This window comes from Oryx dammah, unplaced genomic scaffold, assembly GCF_014754425.2.
Source record: "Oryx dammah isolate SB20612 unplaced genomic scaffold, SCBI_Odam_1.1 HiC_scaffold_22, whole genome shotgun sequence".
Classification (NCBI taxonomy): Eukaryota; Metazoa; Chordata; class Mammalia; order Artiodactyla; family Bovidae; genus Oryx; species Oryx dammah.
This window is the reverse complement of record NW_024070206.1, coordinates 8,181,572-8,204,444: the sequence shown is the minus strand read 5'-3', so window position 1 is coordinate 8,204,444 and position 22,873 is coordinate 8,181,572. Positions and strand designations below refer to the sequence as shown.

General features: G+C 42.2%; 1 protein-coding gene across 1 annotated transcript; it reads left to right on the top strand.

Annotated features, from left to right (window-relative positions):
- Nucleotides 1-3,800: 3,800 nt before the first annotated feature.
- LOC120880973 lies at nucleotides 3,801-21,835 on the top strand. The gene is made up of 9 exons (XM_040264452.1): nucleotides 3,801-3,884; nucleotides 6,511-6,732; nucleotides 7,516-7,722; nucleotides 8,971-9,201; nucleotides 14,315-14,468; nucleotides 16,448-16,557; nucleotides 17,119-17,232; nucleotides 18,505-18,651; nucleotides 21,435-21,835. Exons 1-9 carry the CDS (start codon nucleotides 3,801-3,803, stop codon nucleotides 21,567-21,569), a joined length of 1,404 nt encoding a protein of 467 aa, XP_040120386.1. The 3' UTR covers nucleotides 21,570-21,835.
- The last annotated feature ends 1,038 nt before the right edge of the window (nucleotides 21,836-22,873 follow it).

Here is a 22,873-nt window from a genome sequence, read left to right as displayed (position 1 = left end):
AAGAAAACCCAGGTTTTAGTTACAATTCTGTTATCTTAATGTTAGCAGGTTTTTTACTGTGATTTTCTAATTTGTAGAATAAGGCGGTTCCATAAATCATTCAAGGCAGTGGATGAAGATGTAGCACTCTGACTTGCTAGGAGGGGCAGTAGGCGACTCTGAATTTAGATGTCCTGCCATTTCAAAGTAAGCAAATTATTAAAGTAGTGAGTCCACGTGTGCCTATTAAAAAGGAGTCATTGGGCATTTATTATGTGCAGGCTCTGTATGAAACACTTTACTTACATTAACTGGCTCAATCTTTTCAAACCTCTATATTCAGTTCAGTTCAGTCGCTCAGTCGTGTCCGACTCTTTGCGACCCCATGAATCGCAGCACACCAGGCCTCCCTGTCCGTCACCAACTCCTGGAGTTCACCCAGACTCACGTCCATCGAGTCGGTGATGCCATCCAGCCATCTCATCCTCTGTCGTCCCCTTCTCCTCCTGCCCCCAATCCCTCCCAGCATCAAAGTCTTTTCCAATGAGTCAACTCTTCACATGAGGTGGCCAAAGTACTGGAGTTTCAGCTTTAGCATCATTCCTTCCAAAGAAATCCCAGGGCTGATCTCCTTCAGAATGGACTGGTTGGATTTCCTTGCAGTCCAAGGGACTCTCAAGAGTCTTCTCCAACACCACAGTTCAAAAGCATCAATTCTTTGGTGCTCAGCCTTCTTCACAGTCCAACTCTCACATCCATACATGACCACAGGAAAAACCATAGCCTTGACTAGATGGACCTTAGTCGGCAAAGTAACATCTCTGCTTTTGAATATGCTATCTAGGTTGGTCATAACTTTTCTTCCAAGGAGTAAGCGTCTTTTAATTTCATGGCTGCAGTCACCATCTGCAGTGATTTTGGAGCCCCAAAAAATAAAGTCTGACACTGTTTCTACTGTTTCCCCGTCTATTTGCCATGAAGTGATGGGACCAGATGCCATGATCTTCGTTTTCTGAACGTTGAGCTTTAAGCCAACTTTGTCTCCATTGTAAAGATGAAGAGGACTTCCCAAGTGGCTCAGTGGTAAAGAATCCTCCTGCCAGTGCAGGAAACATGGGTGTGACCCCTGGGTTGGAAAGATCCCCTGGAGAAGGAAATGGCAACCCACTCCAGTATTGTTGCCTGGGAAATCTTGTGGATAGAGGAGCCTGGTGGGTTATACAGTCCATGGGGTTGAAAAAGAGTCAGATACAACTTAGTGACTAAATAACAACAAAAAAAAATGAAGAGCTTGAGGCACAGTAGGTTAAATAACTCGCCCTGGGTCACACAGCTACTAAGTAGCAGAATTAGGATTCAAACCCTGATGGTCTGGCTCCAGCATTTTCACTCTGAATCATACACCATAAAATTGTGCCCTGGTTATGGACTGATACTCATATAGTATATACTGGTGAGGCCACACCAACTGTATTTCCATTGAATCTTATTGACCACTCATGGTAAACCACATCCCCTTTTTAGAGATGTTAAAATGTAGAATTTTCTGTCCGACAAATGCACCAGGAAAACTGAACAGGAAGATACGTTTTATGGTACTGTACTTGCACAGTGAGAAAATCACCTTGCTAGCTCCACAGATAAATTATTTTGAACATTTTATTATCTCAAAAATTAAATGCCATACATTTAAATTCCAGGTCTTTATGGGAAAAGGCTAAATTGATATGAGTCACTGACAAGTCTTAGGTTTGACAAGATATGGTAGGAAAGTCACAAAGTCACTTCCCATCATTTGAGCACAGGTTAATCTTCAGCCATGTCAGAGTCAGAGCTGCCTGACCCAGATAGGATCTATATTTTTACTACATGCTCTCTTAATAAGCTACTTCCTGGCAGCCAGACATATAAAATAGAATGCAAGTAAGAATGCCTAACAAGTGGAATTGTGCCAGGACTCGAAGTCTTAGCTCAAAATTATGTTTTCAGATTGGCCCTGTCTTTTCTTTCTGTTTTAGACAGAGTTACTCTAATTCTGTCCTCCCAAGATCTTGTGCATACTTCTATCATAACTCAGCACTTTGTTGGGGAAAACTATTTGCTTTCCTTTTTGTTTTTCCTACTAGATTACACGCTAATAAAAGCCTTGTTAATGTGTAGAGTGGTATACAGCCTGAAATAGAGTTGGCATTCAGTCCTGTTTATTGAAGGAATAAGGGACAAAGTAGATAATTAAATAGTTAATTCCTCTAGAGAATGGTAGATAAAGAAGAAAGTATGGGAGACCCCTGTAAGTTAATGGTTACTCAAGAAAGTAGGTTTGCTTAACCACAAAACTAAGCAGGCTTGCTTAGCAACAAACCATGCCACAGAAGCACAAGATATGCCTCAAAACAATAAAATAATGGTGGCATGAGACCCACATTCTGCTCAGTGAGCTCATTAAGTAAATGACCCCTATGATATGCTCTCTGCACACTTAAAATTCAATAATTTATGGAAAGGTGACACTTGAAAGACATTCATTGTACTGAGACCTGAAATAATTTTTCCACGGTGCCCTGACCGTCCTGGCTTGACCATGTAGGGACAAGAAAACTCCTGTGCCCAGCCTGGAGAAGGAGCTGATGATGGAAGCATGATGTCCACTCGAGAATGAGGGAGGAGGCGGCCTATTCCCCGTGCCGACTTTCCCTTTGATGAAAAGAATGTAGCCCACCAAATTCCTAGGGTGGCACCTTCTCACCCAGCTGTGTGTAAGCCTCACAAATGTCCTAGTCTAATAAAATAACTTATCCTTTAAAAATATTTATTTTTGGCTAATCTGGGTCTTGGTTGCGGCTCACAGACTTTCTCTAGTCACTTTGCCCCTCACTGAATTCTTTCTGCGCTGAGACATGAAAGACCAGAGCTCCTTAGAACCCCCAAAACACCACCTACTGGTTTCAGATGGTTGATTGTTTCGTGGGTTATAGTAGTAGATTTTTAGCTTACTCAGGCCATAACTCATCACCAGGAAAGATGATGTGAAACAAATTTTAAAGATTTAACTTTTAACAGCATTATCCAATAAACAAACCACATGGAACAATCAATCACACTGTCAAGAGACAGGGATTCCTAGATGGCACCAGTGGTAAAGAATCCACCTGCCAGAGCAGCAGACACAAGAGACATGGGTTCAGTCCTTGGGTTTGGAAGCTCCACTGGAGGAGGAAATGGCAACACACTCCAGTATTCTTGTCTGGCAGGACTGATATGGGTGAAAAAACATTTGTACCCACATCAGACTCTGCAGAGAACCTGATGTTATGGGAGAATCTTTTGATAAAGGGTATCTTTGCTCCTACTCTAAAACTAGGTGTGTGATTTGGGGCAGGTATCACACCTCTTGGTGCCTAGGTTTCTAATTTACAAAATGGGAAGAATCACCGGAATACCTGACAGGATTGCTGTAAGAATTAAATCCCATGATGTGTGGAAAGCACTTGGTACTGTGCTCGGTACTTAGTGGAAGGGAGGAAATAAACGTTAGTAGCTTCTGTTATTATCTGTTGTATGTGTCATCAGTGAGCAAAGAGTGGTGGACCAGAAATGTTTATTGATCTCTAATTTGGCAATTCTTTCTATGGGTTGTTTTTTTTTTTTTTCAACTGAGATTATTGTCTAAGAAACAGCTTCCTTATTTCGTTTCCTTGACTTTCAGCTTTATATAAGCACTTCCTTATTTAAGAATGATCATTCTTCTCAGGGGTTTCTGTCTTTGCTAAAGTTGCATCCCTTCCCTGTTTTTCTCAGTGGATTGCTTGCCCTCTTAGCCAATGGACAACTTAGCATTTGAAATGAATGAAGATGCAGAGCGAAAGGTTGTGTCTGAGGGGAAGATGAATACCTTCTCCAGAACGGTAAGAATGTAAATGGGGATTTACATCTTGAGATTACTTGCCTGAAAACCTTTATGCAGATCTCAGGAAGGAGCCCCTCCTTAGACCAGTTTTCTTCAAGTGACCTTCTAAAGAAAGCTAGCATGTCCTATTCTGAAAATCTGACCTGCCTTTTCTCTCATAAGCTGTTAATTCCTGTAGCCGTTTAGTGGCCCAGCTTTCTATGAATTGTTGTTTCTGGCATTAATGAGTTATTTATTGTTCAATATAATACCCTTATACAGTGTTAAACTGAATATGTTGGTAAATGATTATGCTATACCAAACATATCATTAAATAATTTAAAACATTAAAAAATTTTTTTACACATTAAAAAAATTACATTCAAGTATTACAAAATATTGGCAATATTCTCTCTGTTGTATAATAATACATCCTTGTTGCCTGTCTTACACTCAACAGTTTGTACTCTTATTCCCCAATCCATTGTTCTTCCCCTGCCTACCCACTGGTAATCATTAATTTGCTCTTTATATGGTGAGTATGCTTCGTTTTTTGTTATATTCACTAGTTTGTTGTATTTTTTTAGATTCCACATTTAAGTGATATCATTCAGTATTTGTCTTTATTTGTCTGACTTATTTCACTTAGCACAATGCCCTCCCAGTCCATCCATGTTGCTACAAATGGCAGGGAATTTTGTTCCTTTTTTGTGACTGAGTAGTATTCTATTGTATATATACTGCATCTTCTTTATCCAGCCATCTGCTAATGAACACTTAGGTTGCTTCCATACCTTGGAGATTGTAAATAATGCTGCTGTGAATATTGAGGTGCATGTATCCCTTTGAATTAGTGTTTTTGTTTTAAATATATACTTGGGAGTGAAATCTCCAGGTCATATAGCAGTTCCATCATTAGTTTTTTGAGAAACCTCCATATTGTTCTCCACAGTGACTGCACAGTTTACATTCCTACCAACAGTGTACAGGGTTCCCTTTTTCCCACATCCTTGCCAACATTTGTTATTTGTGTTCTTTTGAATATTTATGAGTGTTAAAGTAAGGCTACCCTGGTGGCTCAGAGGTTAAAGTGTCTGCCTCCAATGCAGGAGACCCGGGTTTGATCCCTGGGTTGGGAAGATCCCCTGGAGAAGGAAATGGCAACCCACTCCAGTTTTCTTGTCTGGAGAATCCCATGGATGGAGGAGCCTGGTAGGCTACAGTCCATGGGGTCCCAAAGAGTTGGACACGACTGAGCGACTTCACTTTCACTTTCAAAGTAAGACTATCTATGTTAGAATTATTAGTGATCAAAAATGTACTTGATCAGAGAGCAAGACCAGGAACTCAGAGAACAGTGGAAAAGGACTCCTTGCCGTCCTTGAGGATAGTCATCATTTTAGTGGTCAGAGGAGTAAGCGCAAGTTGGTTGAAAGGTTGGGGTGAGTATTTTCTTGGCAGCTTTCAGTAATGTGGATTGTAACTCAGAAATAAGTTTATAGCATATATTTGTGATATGAAACCAGGAAGTAGTAACATAGGAATACATGGAAATACCGTGACTTAGAGTTGAGTGATGACTTAGGTCATATAGGTAATACACATAATAATATGTGTTATTACTGAAGGGAATTTACTGAAGCTATTTAAATGAGGGAGGGAGGGGGAGACAGAGACTTGTCAGGTCAGGCCCATTGATTACTGATATGTTACTTATTCCCATGCATGTACCTGTACACATAAATGCATTTGTACATTCTGGAACCAAAACATTCTTAGAAAATAGCTCCTTATAACCTCATTGATTTTCAGGTGAAGAAATTGGTAAATAGGGGCTAATTGACTGATTTGGAAGTACTTAGTTGGGTATTTAATTTCCTTAATTTATTGTGTGCCCCAGTCCTCAAATGTTTATTTTTATTCTTGTTCATTTGGGTGTTATCTGATGTATGGGCCATGTGTGAATGTCCTACAGTCCTTGCACTTGCCCAGCTGCTAGACTGAAGAGAGAACCCGAGTCGGCAGCAGACACATCAGTGGTGCACTGGACAGGGCGTCTTACAGGTCAGAGGCCAAGGGCCTAGAAGGACACCCACCGGGTACTGCTGAGGGCAGGCAGGACACAGGCTCGATTTTCCCTGCACAGGGGAGGAGGGGGGCTATCAGTTATAAGGGGCCTGATGTCAGAAGGGCTCCTGGGTTGCAGGGAGACTGTTGGAATGCATCTCCCCACAGCTCTGGGTTAGCAACCATTGCAGGGGCCACTGTTCCTCCGTGATGACTGAGCATACCGGAGCCAATGTGGTCCGAGGGCTGGAATAATCATTAGTGGGGGTCAGGCTGATCATGCACATGGTTACTGATTAGTTTCCCCTTAGGAGGGGAGGAAGTTGTGTGCATCAGGTAACGGTGAGGCAGAGTGGGGCAAGGGCTGTACAGAGAGCAGGAAAGCAGCCATCTTATGGGGCCTGACCATACTGTGAGTGTGTGTGTGTGTACTGATTTACACATCTCTCATTTTACTCAGTATGTTTATCCCACAAATGTGCTTTATTTTTTTAATGAAAGAGGAAATAAACCAAACAGACAGTTGGCAATGTTTCTGATGCCTCAAGAGTGGAGAATAATTTCTAATTTCTTCTAGGAAAAGAGGAGGCAGTGGTCACTGATGAGCATTTTCCTGGTGTGTCTTTTGGCTTGCACCATTACCACGGTGATTGGAGTCCTGATTGTCTCCTTGGTTTATGTCAACAACCCTCAGCCTCATTCAGAACCCGGAGCCCAATCTCTGCAAACAGCAATTCCCGTGGTGCCAAAGGCTGTTGATCCAAAATTTCAGTTTCTTAATCATTTATCTAAATCCAAGGTATGCTGCTAAGTCACTTCAGTTGTGTCTGACTCTGTGCAACCCCATAGATGGCAGCCCACCAGGTTCCCCTGTCCCTGGGATTCTCCAGGCAAGAACACTGGAGTGGGTTGCCATTTCCTTCTCCAATGCAGGAAAGTGAAAAGTGAAAGTGAAGTCGCTCAGTCATGTCTGACTCTTAGCGACCCCATGGACTGCAGCCTACCAGGCTCCTCCGTCCGTGGGATTTTCCAGGCAAGAGTACTGGAGTGGGGTGCCATTGCCTTCTTCGTGGTATGGATCACACGTATTAAGAAAAAGAATCATCTGTTATAAATGATGATTTCAAAATGAAGTTTCCATTGCTTGTTTACTAAGCTGTGTTCTCTCTTCATTGGAAAGAAGTAGCTGTGGGCTGTTTGGATGAAGGGAAGTGAGGGATGGAGAAGGGGAAAGGTGGGTGGATGTTGGCTCCAGGCTGAACTTTGCTTTAGTAGCTGGTTCTCTGGGAGGTACAGGAGGACAGATGGAAAGCCCTGTATTCTCTTGTCAAGATAGGTGTTCGTTTTTCTGTCTAACAGGGACTGATGGCACTGTTGTCTCCTGGAGCCTTGTAGACCTGTTCTTTCTCTTCTTTTTTGGGGGGACCTCCCGTATCCACTCACCCCCATATCCACTCACTCTCATATCCACTCACCCCTGTTTTCTTTTTCCCTGTGCTGCCCTCTCACTCTGGGGGCCATGGTGGCCTCACTTTCCTCAGGAGATGGCCTCCATGCTGATGGTTCGCCTATGACTTTTCAGGTGTTTGAGTTCCCTGGTGGCATAATCCAGTGGGCCCGGTACAGGAACAATGCCAACGACTACCTCAGCATTGAAGAGGAGGCCTTTGGCAGCAGCTTGAACAGCCAGAGATCACAGATGAGCCTGGGGACCCTGAGAATAAAAAGCAGTGGCCTCCGGGCCCCTCACTGGCACTTCAATGCCAACGAACATGGCTATCTTGTACAGGTATAACTGGTTTGCCCACATTCTGTGCTTGAGCATTTGTGCTGTGTGTCCTCAGGCTATTATTTAGGTTGTTGCAAAACCTACTTAACTAACAGAATGATAGACAACATCCAGGCTTTGGCTGTGTACCCAGTTAGACCAGTTAGCAGTGCCTTGAAACATTAGACTGTTTTGTCTTAATTATTTGTGGCATCACTTTGAACTTCTTTCTTCAGTATAAAATCATTTTTCATACATTGTTAAGCTCAGATCACTGTTCCATCCTTTGAGCCAAAGCTAAAACTGGTAGCTCTGATCTAATGATCAAAGAGACTACAGCTTCCCTTTAGGGAAAAAAGCAGGGACTGGAATAACGAACTAGTTTGCTGATGTTCAACCTGGAGTCCCTGAGATCCGCCAATGGTATGCCCTTTTGTGGCTTTTATTTTCCAGAATTCTTTGGAAGTAAAGTGAAATAGAGCTGGAAGTGAAATGAGTGTACTTCCCTGAATTGCAAATAATTCATTAATTCTGAAATGTATTTATGGCTTCTGTGTTCCAGACACTGGGGAAATTGGAGTGATTAAGCTTTCATAGAGCTTTCAGAGTTTGGTCTTACCCTGGTAATGTTGTTAATAGATGAGCCAATTTTTATGTGTGACATATTTCTGTTATTGCTAATAAAACTCCTTTTTTATACTTGGACAATTCACTCGATTTTAGAATTTACAAGAAGAGATTAGAGCTTCATCTATGAGATTAAACCCTCTTTAGAAGAATACTTGGACATAGCAGTAAATGCACTATGTTATTACTATTATTATTATTAAAATTATATGTAGGCTTTTTCTTACCTGGTAAATACATACACATCTGTTTGCAAACACACAAACATACACAAGCGTACACATGTATGTCTATGCAACCGTCTATGAACACACACATGTGCTTGCAGTCTTTTCAAACTAGCATGATCTTAGAGCTCTAAATGCTCAGGGGGTGGTATTACCCTGAAGAGGGCAAAAACTGGTTGTTGGCAGGGTGAAAGTATCACTCTTTTTATGTCTACAGCATAGATGTACGTGTAGTACATGAGCAGTATGTGTGTGCCATATACAGGTCTCCAGTACCTCTGTAATGGTAACGTTTCATAGGGTGGGGATTAGAAAAACAGTCTAACATGGTACCTTAGAAGGCAGGTAATGAAAAAAGGTTGAAAAGCACTGCTCTAAATTGATGTTGGGATATGCTCTTCCATTTCCATTTCAGGGGACGGCATGGGTTGGGGTGGTTGATGATGGTGCTGTCGTTACCACGTACAATGTTACAGCTGGCCAAGTGATCTTCTTCCCGAAAAACACAGTGCACTGGATAAAGAATGTGGGGAGTGAAGACTGCTTTTTTTTGCTCTTCTTTTCTACACATGAGGAACTTCAGACCCTGGATGTCGATGATGTATTTTTTTCTACACCTGAGGATATTGCTTCCCGGTCACTTAAGGTCTGTATCACTGCTGAGAATACTTCCAGGTCACTTAAAGGTGTGTACCACTGCTGAGAACAAATCCTGAGAGGGTGTGCATTCCGTGGGCACCAAGAAGGCATGGCTATTGGAGTTTCTAAGGTGGCAGTCAACAAAGTAACAGTTGGGTAATGGGCTCAAGAACATGACTTGCTTCCTATTTAACACATAAACCGCCTCGAAGTTGAATTGCTCTTTATTTTCCCCTATGAAGGGCTTCTATAGGAAAGTATTTTTAAAAAATCTTTTGTTTTAATATTTACTTCTTTGGCTGCGTCGGGTCTTAGTTGTGGCATTCGAAGATGTAGTACACAGGCTTCTCTAGTTGGGCGTGGGCTCCAGAGCGTATGGGCTCAGTCGTTACTCTGTGGCATGTAGTTACTCAGCAGTTACTCGGTAGCATGTGGGATCTTAGTGCCTCTCAGTTGAGTTCAGTTCAGTCACTCAGTTGTGTCTGACTCTTTGCCACCCCATGAATTGCAGCACACCAGGCTTCCCTGTCCATCACCAACTCCCGGAGTTCACTCAAACTCATGTCCATCAAGTCGGTGATACCATCCAGTCATCTCATCCTCTGTCGTCCCCTTCTCCTCCTGCCCCCAATCCCTCCCAGCATCAGAGTCTTTTCCAATGAGTCACCTCTTCGCATGAGGTGGCCTAAGTACTGGAGTTTCAGCTTTAGCATCATTCCTTCCAAAGAACACCCAGGACTAATCTCCTTCAGAATGGACTGGTTGGATCTCCTTGCAGTCCAAGGGACTCTCAAGAGTCTTCTCTGACACCACAGTTCAAAAGCATCAATTCTTCGGTGCTCAGCCTTCTTCACAGTCCAACTCTCACATCCATACATGACTACTGGAAAAACCACAGCCTTGACTAGACGGACCTTTGTTGGCAAAGTAGTGTCTTTGCTTTTCAATATGCTATCTAGGTTGGTCATAACTTTTCTTCCAAAAAGTAAGCATCTTTTAATTTCATGGCTGCAGTCACCATCTGCAGTGATTTTGGAGCCCCCCAAAATAAAGTCTGAGACTGTTTCCACTGTTTCCCCATCTGTTTTCCAGGAAGTGATGGGACCAGATGCCATGATCTTCATTTTCTGAATGTTGAGCTTTAAGCCAACTTTTTCACTCTCCTCTTTCACTTTTATCAAGAGGCTTTTTAGTTCCTCTTCACTTTCTGCCATAAGGGTGGTGTCTCTACCAGGAATCAAATTGAGTCTCTTCCAATCCCATTGGAAGGCAAATTCTTAACCCCTGGACCACTAGGGAAGTCCTGGAAACTACTGATATAATAAATTGGTATAAAGGTTATGATAGTAGAAATTACTATAATTTTTCATCTCTGGAAAGCTATAAACTCATCTAGGGAGAACTTTGCTACAGATGATGTAATTGTGTTTTCTTAATCTAATGCAGAGGAACCCACAGTTTTTCCTGAGGAATAGCTGCTTTTGATCTCTCTCAGTATCACTGGAGAAACTGCTGATAGTGCTGGGTTTAGAAGGTCACGTGTAGATGCTGAAAGTGCAAATCGGTGATCAGAACTGGAGATGGTCCAGGCATGGCAATTTGGAAGGGTTCTGTGGTAAATTTAGGGACTTCAATAGTGGGATTCTGAGATTTATCTTGCATTAGATCCTGCTCTAACGTTTTAGGGAGACGTAGAAGAAATGAGTCATTAGAGTGAGAGTATTGGTAAGCATGGGAACCAGTGTATATTTTTGCAGGAATTTATATTGACCATAAAGTACCAGTGCCAATCCATTGAACACTTGGAAGATTTTCATAAAGATCACAAACCTTGGGGTAGTTGAGGTCAGCTCTTTTGACTGGGCCATTGAAAACCACACTGGTGTCAATGCTACCCTATCCTCAGCTATCTTCTTCTGTTGCTAAAATTTGTAGAATGTTTCACAAATACCTTTTTTTTTTGGACATTTTAAAATATAACAACTTTGTTGAGATGTAATCCATGTACTGTAAAATCCATCCTTTTTAAAGTGTATAGTTTCAAAGTTTTTAGTGTGTTCTCAGGTGAATTTAACTCAGATGACCATTATATCTACCACTGCAGGCAGGAATCCTTCAGAAGAAATGGAGTAGCCATCATGGTCAACAAAAGAGTCCAAAATGCAGTATTTGGATGCAATCTCAAAAATGACAGAATGATCTCTGTTCATTTCCAAGGCAAACCATTCAGTATCACAGTTATCCAAGTCTATGCCCCAACCAGTAATGCTGAAGAAGCTGAAGTTGAATGGTTTTATGAAGACCTACAAGACCTTTTAGAACTAACAACCCAAAAAGATGTCCTTTTCATTATAGAGGACTGGAATGCAAAAGTAGGAAGTCAAGGAACACCTGGAGTAACAGGCAAATTTTGCCTTGGAATCCGGAATGAAGCAGGGCAAAGACTAATAGAGTTTTGCCAAGAAAATGCACTGGTCATAGCAAACACCCTCTTCCAACAACACAAGAGGAGACTCTACACATGGACATCACCAGATGGTCAACATCGAAATCAGATTGATTATATTCTTTGCAGCCAAAGATGGAGAAGCTCTATACTGTCAACAAAAGCAAGACCAGGAGCTGACTGTGGCTCAGATCATGAACTCCTTATTACCAAATTCAGACTCAAATTGAAGAAAGTAGGGAAAACTGCTAGACCATTCAGGTATGACCTAAATCAAATCCCTTATGATTATACAGTGGAAGTGAGAAATAGATTTAAGGGACTAGATATGATAGATAGAGTGCCTGATGAACTATGGAATGAGGTTTGTGACATTGTACAGGAGACAGGGATCAAGACCATCCCCGTGGAAAAGAAATGCAAAAAAGCAAAATGGCTGTCTGGGGAGGCCTTACAAATAGCTGTGAAAAGAAGAGAAGTGAAGAGCAAAGGAGAAAAGGAAAGATATAAGCATCTGAATGCAGAGTTCCAGAGAATAGCAAGAAGAGATAAGAAAGCCTTCTTCAGCAATCAATGCAAAGAAATAGAGGAGAAGAACAGAATGGGAAAGACTAGAGATCTCTTCAAGAAAATTAGAGATACCAAGAGAACATTTCATGCAAAGATGGGCTCAATAAAGGACAGAAATGGCCTGGACCTAACAGAAGCAGAGGATATTAAGAAGAGGTGGCAAGAATACACAGAAGAACTGTACAAAAAAGATCTTCATGACCCAGATAATCATGATGGTGTGAACACTCATCTAGAGCCAGACATCCTGGAATGTGAAGTCAAGTGGGCCTTAGAAAGCATCACTATGAACAAAGCTAGTGGAGGTGATGGAATTCCAGTTGAGTTGTTTCAAATCCTGAAAGATGATGCTGTGAAAGTGCTGCACTCAATATGCCAGCAAAATTGGAAAATGCAGCAGTGGCCATAGGACTGAAAAAGGTCAGTTTTTATTCCAATTCCAAAGAAAGGCAATGCCAAAGAATGCTCAAACTACCGCACAATTGCACTCATCTCACATGTTAGTAAAGTAATGCTCAAAATTCTGCAAGCCAGGCTTCAGCAATATGTGAACTGTGAACTTCGAGATGTTCAAGCTGGTTTTAGAAAAGGCAGAGGAACCAGAGATCAAATTGCCAGCATCTGTTGGATCATGAAAAAAGCAAGAGCGTTCCAGAAAAACATCTATTTCTTCTTTATTGACTATGCCAAAGCCTTTGACTGTGTGGATCACAATAAACTGTGGAAAATTCTGAAAGAGATGGAAATACCAGACCACCGGAACTGCCTCTTGAGAAATCTGTATACAGGCCAGGAAGCAACAGTTGGAACTGGACATGGAACAACAGACTGGTTCCAAATAGGAAAAGGAGTACGTCAAGGCTGTATCTTGTCACCCTGCTTATTTAACTTCTATGCAGAGTACATCATGAGAAACGCTGGACTGGAAGAAACACAAGCTGGAATCAAGATTGCTGGGAGAAATATCAATCACCTCAGATATGCAGATGACACCACCCTTATGGCAGAAAGTGAAGAGGAACTAAAAAGCCTCTTGATGAAAGTGAAAGAGGAGAGTGAAAAAGTTGGCTTAAAGCTCAACATTCAGAAAACGAAGATCATGGCATCTGGTCCCATCACTTCATGGCAAATAGAAACAGTGGAAACAGTGTCAGACTTTATTTTTGGGGGCTCCAAAATCACTGCAGATGGTGATTGCAGCCATGAAATTAAAAGACGCTTACTCCTTTGAAGAAAAGTTATGACCAACCTAGATGGCATATTGAAAAGTAGAGATATTACTTTGCCGACTAAGGTCCGTCTAGTCAAGGCTATGGTTTTTCCTGTGGTCATGTATGGATGTGAGAGTTGGACTGTGAAGAAGGCTGAGCGCTGAAGAATTGATGCTTTTGAACTGTGGTGTCAGAGAAGACTCTTGAGAGTCCCTTGGACTGCAAGGAGATCCAACCAGTCCATTCTGAAGGAGATCAGTCCTGGGTGTTCTTTGGAAGGAATGATGCTAAAGCTGAAACTCCAGTACTTTGGCCACCTCACGTGAAGAGTTGACTCATTGGAAAAGACTCTGATGCTGGGAGAGATTGGGCGCGGAGGAGAAGGGGACGACAGAGAATGAGATGGCTGGATGGCATCACTGACTCAATGGACGTGAGTCTGGGTGAACTCCAGGAGTTGGTGATGGACAGGGAGGGCTGGCATGCTGCGATTCATGGGGTTGCAAAGAGTTGGACACGACTGAGCGACTGAACTGAACTGAACAGATCTGCGCAACAGTCTCCACTGTCTGGTTTTAGAATACTTTCATTCCCTCAAAAAGAAATGAAATTTCATTCCCTCACTCCCCATTCTCTCCTACCCCCAGGCCCTGGCAACTACTGGTTAGCCTTCTCTGTGGATTTGCCCGTTCTGTCTGTCTATATAAATGAAAACATATGATATGTGGCCTTTTGTGTCTGGCTTCTTTCACTTAGCATAAAGTTTTCAGTGTTCATTCATGTTGTAGCATGTATCAGTACTTTGTTCCTTTTTAAAATTTAAAATATTTATTTATTCAGCTGTGCTGAGTCTTAGTTTGCAGATATCTTATATGGTCTCTTATGTGTTTCAGCCTGAAGGTGGAATTAATTTCATTAGAACATTCCATAAGCAAAAGGAGGATCAGGGGGTCAATCTTCCTCCCAACTTGGCAGAACTTGTTGTCAATGCTAATTACTCACAGTCTCCAGATAACTTTGTGTGGAGGTACTTTTATGACTTGAAAGGTATAGTATGTTATTTCATGAAGGCTTTTTACTTTTTGGTTAAGTATTTATATATGTATGATTACATAGGTGTATTGGATTAAGATATAATGTGTTTTTGTTTTATTTATTTATTTATTTACAGCAAGGCATAGTCAAGAGAACTTTCAAAAAACACATTTCTCAACAGAGTAGCAAATGAGAGAAAAGGCCTGGAAGCAAATGAGAATGTGGGAAAAAAATTCAGAGCGTGAGAGGGTGTGTGTTGGGGCTGGGCAATGCTGTAGGAGAAGAGCCTGATGAGAGAGGAGGGGTCCAACCATGTAGCAATTAAGTGGTTTATTTTTATTTATTTTAAAATTAATAATTGATTAATTTGGCTACATGGCATCTTTGTGCAGTGAAGATCCGGTGAAGGTCTCTGCACGCAGGATTTTTGTTGAGGCACATGGGCTCTCCAGTTGTGATGCACAGGCTTAGTAGTGAAGGTGCTTGGGCTTAGTTGCTTTGCAGTATGTGGGATCTTAGTTCCCCCATCAGAGATTGAACCTGCATTGCAAGTTGGGTTCTTAACCGTTGGACCACCAGGGAAGTCCCAATTAAGGGGTTTTAAATAGCAGAGTGATACAGTGAGGTTTTTAATTTACCTATTTTTATCATTTATTTTATATTATCTTATTGAGGTGTAATTGACTTACAACATTATGTTAGTCTCAGGTATACAACACAGTGATTCGATATTTGTATATATTATGAAATGATCACCACAATAAGTCCAGTTATTAGTAACATCACCACTGTACATATTAATAGTTGCAATTTTTTTTCTTAGGAGAACTTACAAGATCTTAGTAACTCTAATGTATGCATTGTGAAATGAAAGTCACTCAGTCGTGTCCGACTCTGCAACCCATGGAATTCTCTAGGCTGGAATACTGGAGTGGGTAGCCTTTCGCTTCTCCAGGGGATCTTCCCAACCCAGGGATCGAGTCCAGGTCTCCTGCACTGCAGGTGGATCTTTACCAGCTGAGCCACCAGGGAAGCCAGCGTATGCCTTACAGTGTTGTTAACTGTGGTGCCTTGTTCGGCATCATGTCCCCATGACCTGTTTATTTTATAACTGGAAATTTATGTCTTTTGCCTTTCTTCACCCATTTCAACCAGCCCCATGGCCTGCCTCTGGCAGCTACCACTCTGTTCCCTGTACCTGTGAGCTTGGGCTCATAGATTGTTTCCGTATGTTGGCTATTGTAAATATGCTGCAGTGAACGAGGGTGCAGCTGTCTCTTTGAGTTGGTGTTAGTTTTTGTTTTTGGAGTGATGACCAGCAGAATTGTGGAGAATGATTGAAAGCGGCCAGCTGAGAAGCAGGGAGATGAGTCAGGGACTCTTGCAGTCTTTCAGGTAGGGGATGATGGTGGCCTCACTCTGTGAGACAGAAAGAATTGTTGAGAAGCAGGGAATTTAACTGACAGGACTTCGTTGACTGATCGGGGAGAGAGGTTTAGGATGAGTCTCATGTTTTCCATGGGCTTCCCTGGTGGCTCAGACAGTAAAGAATTGACCTACAGTGCAGGAGACAGGGTTAGATCCCTGGGTCGGGAAGATCTTCTGGAGAAGGGAATGGCAACCCACTCCAGTATTCTTGCCTGGAGAATCCCCATGGACAGTGGTGCCTGGCAAGCTACAGTCCATAGGGTCACAAAGAGTTGGACACAACTGAATGGCTAGTTGTACAACCAGGTCCCCTGAGTTGAACGTCTTAAAAGAGGTCACTTTTTTTGGTAGAAATTTAAGGAGAACTTGGGAAGGTAGGATAGCATCTGGGAGTATCAGGTCAATATCTTGGCAGCACACAGGATGTGCTCTTGTACTTCCTACCACATAAACTTCCGTGACTACAGAAGGGCTGTTCCTGGGACTGCATTTGGCTCTCCTTTTGTGGTACCGTTTTGAAGTAGTTTTGTCTTATTTTGTTTTTTAAATTTCATCTGATTCAGGCTCAAAAGAACATCGATTTCCTGGAGGAATAATACAATTGGCACAATATTGGGAAAATAGAAGTGAACTGAGCCACAATGAAAAAATTTTTAGTGAATTTCTGAATCAGGTAATTGAGAAAAATGTTTTGATGATTATCAAAATGGATGAAATATGAGCTTTAGGTTGGGTCAGTTTTTTTGGACAAAGCAAAAGGAAAGAGCTAGTCAAACACTCATTGACTTGATCAATGCAAACTATTGATTGAGGCCTCATTGTGAATTTGGAAGCTTAACTTCTTGGCATGGATGGTTACATTAATAAAGAGACTGGAGGCTTGTGAGATTTCTCTTTTCATGTGTTTTAAATGCTCAACTGGCAGTATTGTTCAATGACTAAGAGCACCGCTCTGGCATCAAATCCCGTGATTCAAACCCCAGTTCTGCCACGGTGTGTCCCTAGTTTACTCAGGCAACCTAGACTTTAATTTCATCTCATATGGTTGGTGGCAATCTTGCAAGATTGTTATAAAGGACAAGTGACATAATAACTGTAAAGGAATATAAAAAATTGCCTGTTCTCAGTGAGGGCTTTATAAATATTAGTTACTACGATGATTATATGAATTGTTAAATTGCTGAGTTGAGTGTTGGCTAAATGTTGGAATTCATTTTTCTTTTTCTTTCTCAAGCATCAAAAAGCCCTCACTTTGAGTACACTCAGGATTTATAACAATGGATTACGACAGCCACACTTTCATTTTAATGCAAATGAAATGGGATACGTAATAAGTGGATGTGCAAAGGTAATTTCTCTGTGAACAGTTTTTTTCCTGAACTTTCCTTTTCAGTGCAGAAGGAAGCAAACGAGGTATTTCTTTGTTTTGGTTCAGTTGTTGGTAATAGAATAGGACTTTGTGCACATGGCTTTCTGGGCATGGTTTCCATGGAGGGTACCATGCATGTCCTGGGAGGTAACTTCCAAATTTGCTCTTAGCACGAGGAATGTTCTAGGAACATTCAGAACTGATAGAAAGGTTTATCACTAATGGTGAAGGGCTGGAATACCTGCTTACATTTTCTGAGTTTTGCATTCTCTACTAACGCAAGCATTTAGTGTGCTCTGCTTTGGGGACCATGAAACTGGCTGTTTGCCTCTCAGTGTGTTATGAGTGGGGGTAATAGGGAGGTGTGGAGCCCCAGTAGGATGGCCATATATCCCCTTGGTGAAATTATTAATAGCACCACTTTTGACTCTACAGAGAGTCCTGGTTTGGGTGATCAATTAATTATATGATTACCATAAGAAAAGCCACACAAAGTATCATCTTATCACAGTGATTTGACAGCAGCTCCTCTGGGCTTTCGTAGGGATCCTGGGAAGATCTACAGGTAAAAATGGGCTTCTCTAGCTTATATCTGCTTCAGTTGTGACAGATAGAATCAGACCAGACTGAAATTCACCTTTTCTGTCATCCGGAGCAAAAGTTTTACGTTCTTAGAGGTGACATCTGTAATAAACGGGAAAAGGGCATTGTCATTAATCCTCCGCAGATTTCCTTTCAAGGATCAGATGTCCTTTGTGAGGTGCTTTGTGCGCATGTGTGTGCGTTTATGTGCATTCAGTCTCCAGCCCTCTTAAAGGGAGACCCTTAGGATGCTGCTCTCCCAGAGGCTGACTTTTCCCAAATGAGTGGAAAGGAGGGTGTAGGGGTAGTGAAACGCTGGAATTTAAATCCTCTGCCTAATTAGTGAATGAAGGTCATTGATACTCTTAATTAGAACATGGCAGTTAATGCTCTTTTTGTATGAAGTTCTGCAGTATTGATTTAACTAATGCATTTTGAGGGACATTTACTTCAATAGAGTATCTTCTAATTTTTGTGGAACTGTGTCTCAGAAACAGGAGCGTGAATGTGAAGGATTGCCTCTTTTTTCTCTTTTTTGCTGTTTACCTTCTCTAAGAAGTACCTTTATAACTATGTGCTTTTATTGATTTGTTCACTGTGAATACTTATCCTTATTGAATAAATGATTTTGTTTGCTTCAGTTCAGCATAGTTTTTTCCCCCTCCTTAGGTGGGCATTATCAATGCTCAGAGTTCCATAGAGTTTGACATTCACATTGGAGATGTGATATTTTTCCCCACTGGAACCCAGCATTACATTAAGAGCACATGCGATGAGGATTTGCTTCTCATTCTTGCCTTCAGCACTGGAAACCAGGTGAGAATAAGCCAGTGTTGGAGATGTTGGTGAGTGCCCGTGATGTGCAGAGTCCTCTGCTAAGCAGTGTGTCTGGGTCATAGAGGGAACTCAGCACATGGATATTGAATCGATGATTGATTTAATGAACTGGCTGAACCAATGTGTGAAGAGGAGAATCGGAGGTCAAATAATCTTTTCATTTGGCTATAAAGGGATCCAGTACATCACATTTCTCTCTCAATTCCCCGAATTCTCAACCAACTGAGAAAAAAGACGAAAGAGTAGCATGTGTGTGCTCAGTTGCTTCAGTCGTGTCCGACTCCTTGCAACCCCATGGACTGTAGCCCTCCAGGCTCCTCTGTCCATGGAATTGTCCAGGCAAGAATACTGGAGTGAGTTGCCATGGCCTTCTTCAGGGGATCTTCCCAACCCAGGGATCGAACCCGTGTCTCTTAAGTCTCCTGCATTAGCAGGTGGATTCTTCACCAGTGGTGCCACCTGGGAAGCCCAAAGAGCAGCATACAGAGACTTAGAAAATCATTTCTGTTACTAATCATGAAGATATTTGGGAATATGATTAGTATCTGTGGGTAGGTGGGTTTCCTAATATCTGTTGGGTTGGCCAGGATTGGGTTGGCTTACTGGTGTTGAGGTGAGTTCTTACACACCTTATGGCATAGAGAAACACAGCCTGAGTTTTGAAGCTTTGCCAGCTCCCTAACAGAGAGGGAGGAGGTGAAGTAAGCATGGCCAATTTATTCTTCTGAAATTTATGGTAGAGAGATAAGGGAGAAAGAGAGAGAAAGGAAGAGGGAGGAAGGAAAAGTCTTTTGTATATGAAAAGAAACTATAGGAGACATAAAGTAGCATGAAGTATGACTCAGCAGTGCTCCTGAGGAGTAGCATTCCCTCCCATCATTGTTTTAAGTAAATCTGATATACCATGATCTGTATTATAAAACACATATTAAGAGAAATTATTTGTTATATTAAATAGTTGTTTGCTTTTAAAAATTCACCCCAGTGTTCCTTAATTAGATGGAATAATGTGTTTGAAGAACAAGAATAAGTAGTAGAACTTAGATTTTAGAAAAAGGTCTTAGGACTAGATTCCCTGCCGAGACAGGGTGATAATTATGAGTCTGGGGACCCCTGGGGCAGGTCCAGAAACGACAGGCCGTGGTTCTCTTGGCCATGGTTCTTCCCACGTGGAGACCCAACAAGATCTCCAGCGGGGAGCATGGTGTAGATTCTGCAGTTTCATCAACAAGACCTGTACCAAGAGGCAAGCCTGTCCTGCTCATTTTCCATGATGACACTTCCCCTCTTCAAGGGAGACTGGAAAACTCCAGAGTCTGCTTTTCTGAGTCTCCAAACCTTTCTGGTGGTACCTGGGGTGAGGTTTGTGGAGAGCTCTTTGAGGAAGATATGCACTGGAAAACTATTAACAGCTGTAGACTTGCTCGGGGCAAGATGGGGGATAGGGTTCTGGTGTCTCATACTTTTGGAGCCGGTCTCACTGGAGTCGGACACAACTGAGCGACTTTCACTTTCACTTTTCACAAGATGCAAATTTCCAGTTACAAGCGAAACAAGGCATGGGGACATGGTGCAGGGCAAGGAGCACACTGGCTTCCCTGGCAGCTCAGCTGGTGCTTTCACTGCTACCGCCACCCCCTTGGTCTTTATTCTCTACAGTTACTATAAGAACAAATCACGAAGCAAAATCCAATCCAATATAAGTAGGAAAAGAAGGGAAAAACATCAAGAGAGAGGAGGGAGGGAGGATGAGAGACAGTCTGAGACATGGAAACACACACCCAGAAGGAAACAGAGAATGAGAGATGGGAACACAGGGAGACATACGTGCTCAGAAACACACATAGAGAGATACACAGAGACAGAGACATGCACAGAAATAGAGACGGAGAACCACAAGCAGAATGACACAGACAGAGAGAAGCAGCGCAGAGACATACGGACAGAAGGAAACACATGAACACAGACGCAGAAAGGGGCAGAGACCCATAGGGAGGGAGAGACAGGAGGAGAGACACACGGACACACACATCCCACACACAGACACACACATCCCACACACAGACAGACCTGTACACACAGGAGAGGGAAAGGCAGACGACCTAGTGAGAAACACACATGGAGAGATTACACACATGTAAGCTCAGAGACACACGCAGACAGAGAGAAAGAGAAGCACAGTGAGTGACACAGAGATCCACACGCATGCAGAAACTGAGAGGCTGGCTGAGAAAGGAGGTGGTGTCAGAGAGTGGGGAGCATAGAGGAGGAGAGGAAGGTAGTGATGCAGAGAGGGCGGACAGAGTCAAACCAGCTGGACAGCCCCGCCCCAGAGGCAGAGACAAACAACTGTCTCTGGCTACGGAGAAGGAGGGGCGCTTACCTTGCCGCCATGTGAGCCTCCATCATGTGCCTCTGGGCATGGAGCTCGGAGAGGCCCTTTGGGCACTAATCCCTGCTTCTAGGTGGACAGAAGGTCATGCTCCCTCTTTAAAGAGAACTAGCTCCCAATGGGATGGAGGTCCCTTCTAAAGAGATGCCTCGGCATCTCTAGCCATCACTCACTTTCCTTATTCCTGGAGTCAAAAAGGTGAGCTCCCCCTGGCAAGAGAAGACAAGCACAAGGGGACCATTTGCAGGATTTCACAGCTCCTAGTGTTACATAGCCACGCAGCTAACGTCGTGAAAATGCTCTGATGGCTGTAGGATCTCTGTGGCCGTACTTTGGTGCTGACATCTCTTCTTTTGGTTTCCACTATCAGTTGCAAACCCTTGACATGGACGATTATCTCCAGGCCACTGCAGACCACATCCTGGCTCAACTTTTCTTCAAGAAGCAAAGTGAGTTTAAGAAGATTCCCCAATTCAAGGAAGACCAGGCAATCAACCTGCCTTAGATTTGCTGACGTGTTCATATCTATTTTTCTCTCTTCATATGTTATTACTGTTTTTAAAGAAGGTCCACTTGGCTCATGAACTTGTAGCTCCTTACAGAATGACATTGGTCAAGCAGATGTGAAGCAGCCCTACAGGCTCATTTAGCTAAGATCATAGGCAACTTGTGCTAAGCGAACATTTCTGTGCACTCTGCAGCTTATCTACAGAGGGGCTCTGCTCAATTAAATTACTATTTTTTTTATGGATTTTAGTATGCATGTATATATTTATTTTGCTTTTGTTGCATCAGATTTATTATGAAAATCCATTCTTTTTTTTGCACATCAGTGAAACTTAGTACCATGCCTGTATTTTTGCTATTCATCACTGTGGAAGGAAGTATGGAGATCAGCCTACTTATGTACATACATACGGATGCAGCCAGAAGAACCCAGGTGCATCTAACCTTGTCTGGAGAGTTTAGTGTAGAATCTTAGGTTAGCCACTCTCAACGCTTTTGTCGACATGAAGATACTTTTTATAAGGCTCAAAATTTCAAGGACTCACACGGGTAGTTTACTTATTGTATATTAGCTGAGAAAATACTTAATGGCAAACTAATTATAAATTCAATATTTTCTTTGAATGTATTTGAATTTTATTAATCATATCACAGACTATTTACCTTTGAGGAACAGTCATCCCTATATTTGAGAAGCAAGTGTTTCTTTAGTCTATTGGCTGGGTGTGTATGTGGATTTGAAGACTACTTTTCATCACTTAGAAACTGGTAGGAGCTGGTGGTCTCCAAGTTGGGGGTCATTGTCTTAAGTAGAAAAGAGTTTGTTCAAATCTAATCAGTGCTTGATTTTTCTTTGTTGTTTTTTCGCTAAGTCGTTCTAACTCTTTGTGACCTCATGGACTGTAGCCTACCAGGTTCCTCTGTCCAATTTTCCTGGCAAGAATACTGGAGTGGTTTGCCATTTCCTTCTGCAGGGGATCTTCCCAATCCAGGGATCGAACTTGTGCTCCCTGCATTGGCAGGCAGATTCCTTACTGCTGAGCCACCAGGGAAGCCTTGAGTTTTCTTTACAGTTTATCTTAATAGGTATCTGGTACCTCTACGGTTTGCTTGGGTAGTTCTGGGCTATACTATATACAGCTCTAGTCAGTATAGACGCTTGTTAATGCTTTCAGCCAGCACCCTCTTTCAGTTATATTTCCCTGACACATAATGAAATTTTTAGGTATTTTAAGGATGTTTGTTCTTAGCCGAAGAAGGAATCTGTTTGTATGTTCCTTTCTCTCTCTCTCTCTCTTTCTC

Coding starts and splice junctions, on each gene's coding strand:
- LOC120880973 (XM_040264452.1), top strand. CDS start 3,801: ATGGACAACTTAGCATTTGAAATGAATGAAGATGCAGAGCGAAAGGTT. Junction 16,558..17,118: donor TTAGTGAATTTCTGAATCAG/GTAATTGAGAAA, acceptor TTCTTTCTCAAG/CATCAAAAAGCCCTCACTTT. Junction 17,233..18,504: donor TAATAAGTGGATGTGCAAAG/GTAATTTCTCTG, acceptor CCCCCTCCTTAG/GTGGGCATTATCAATGCTCA.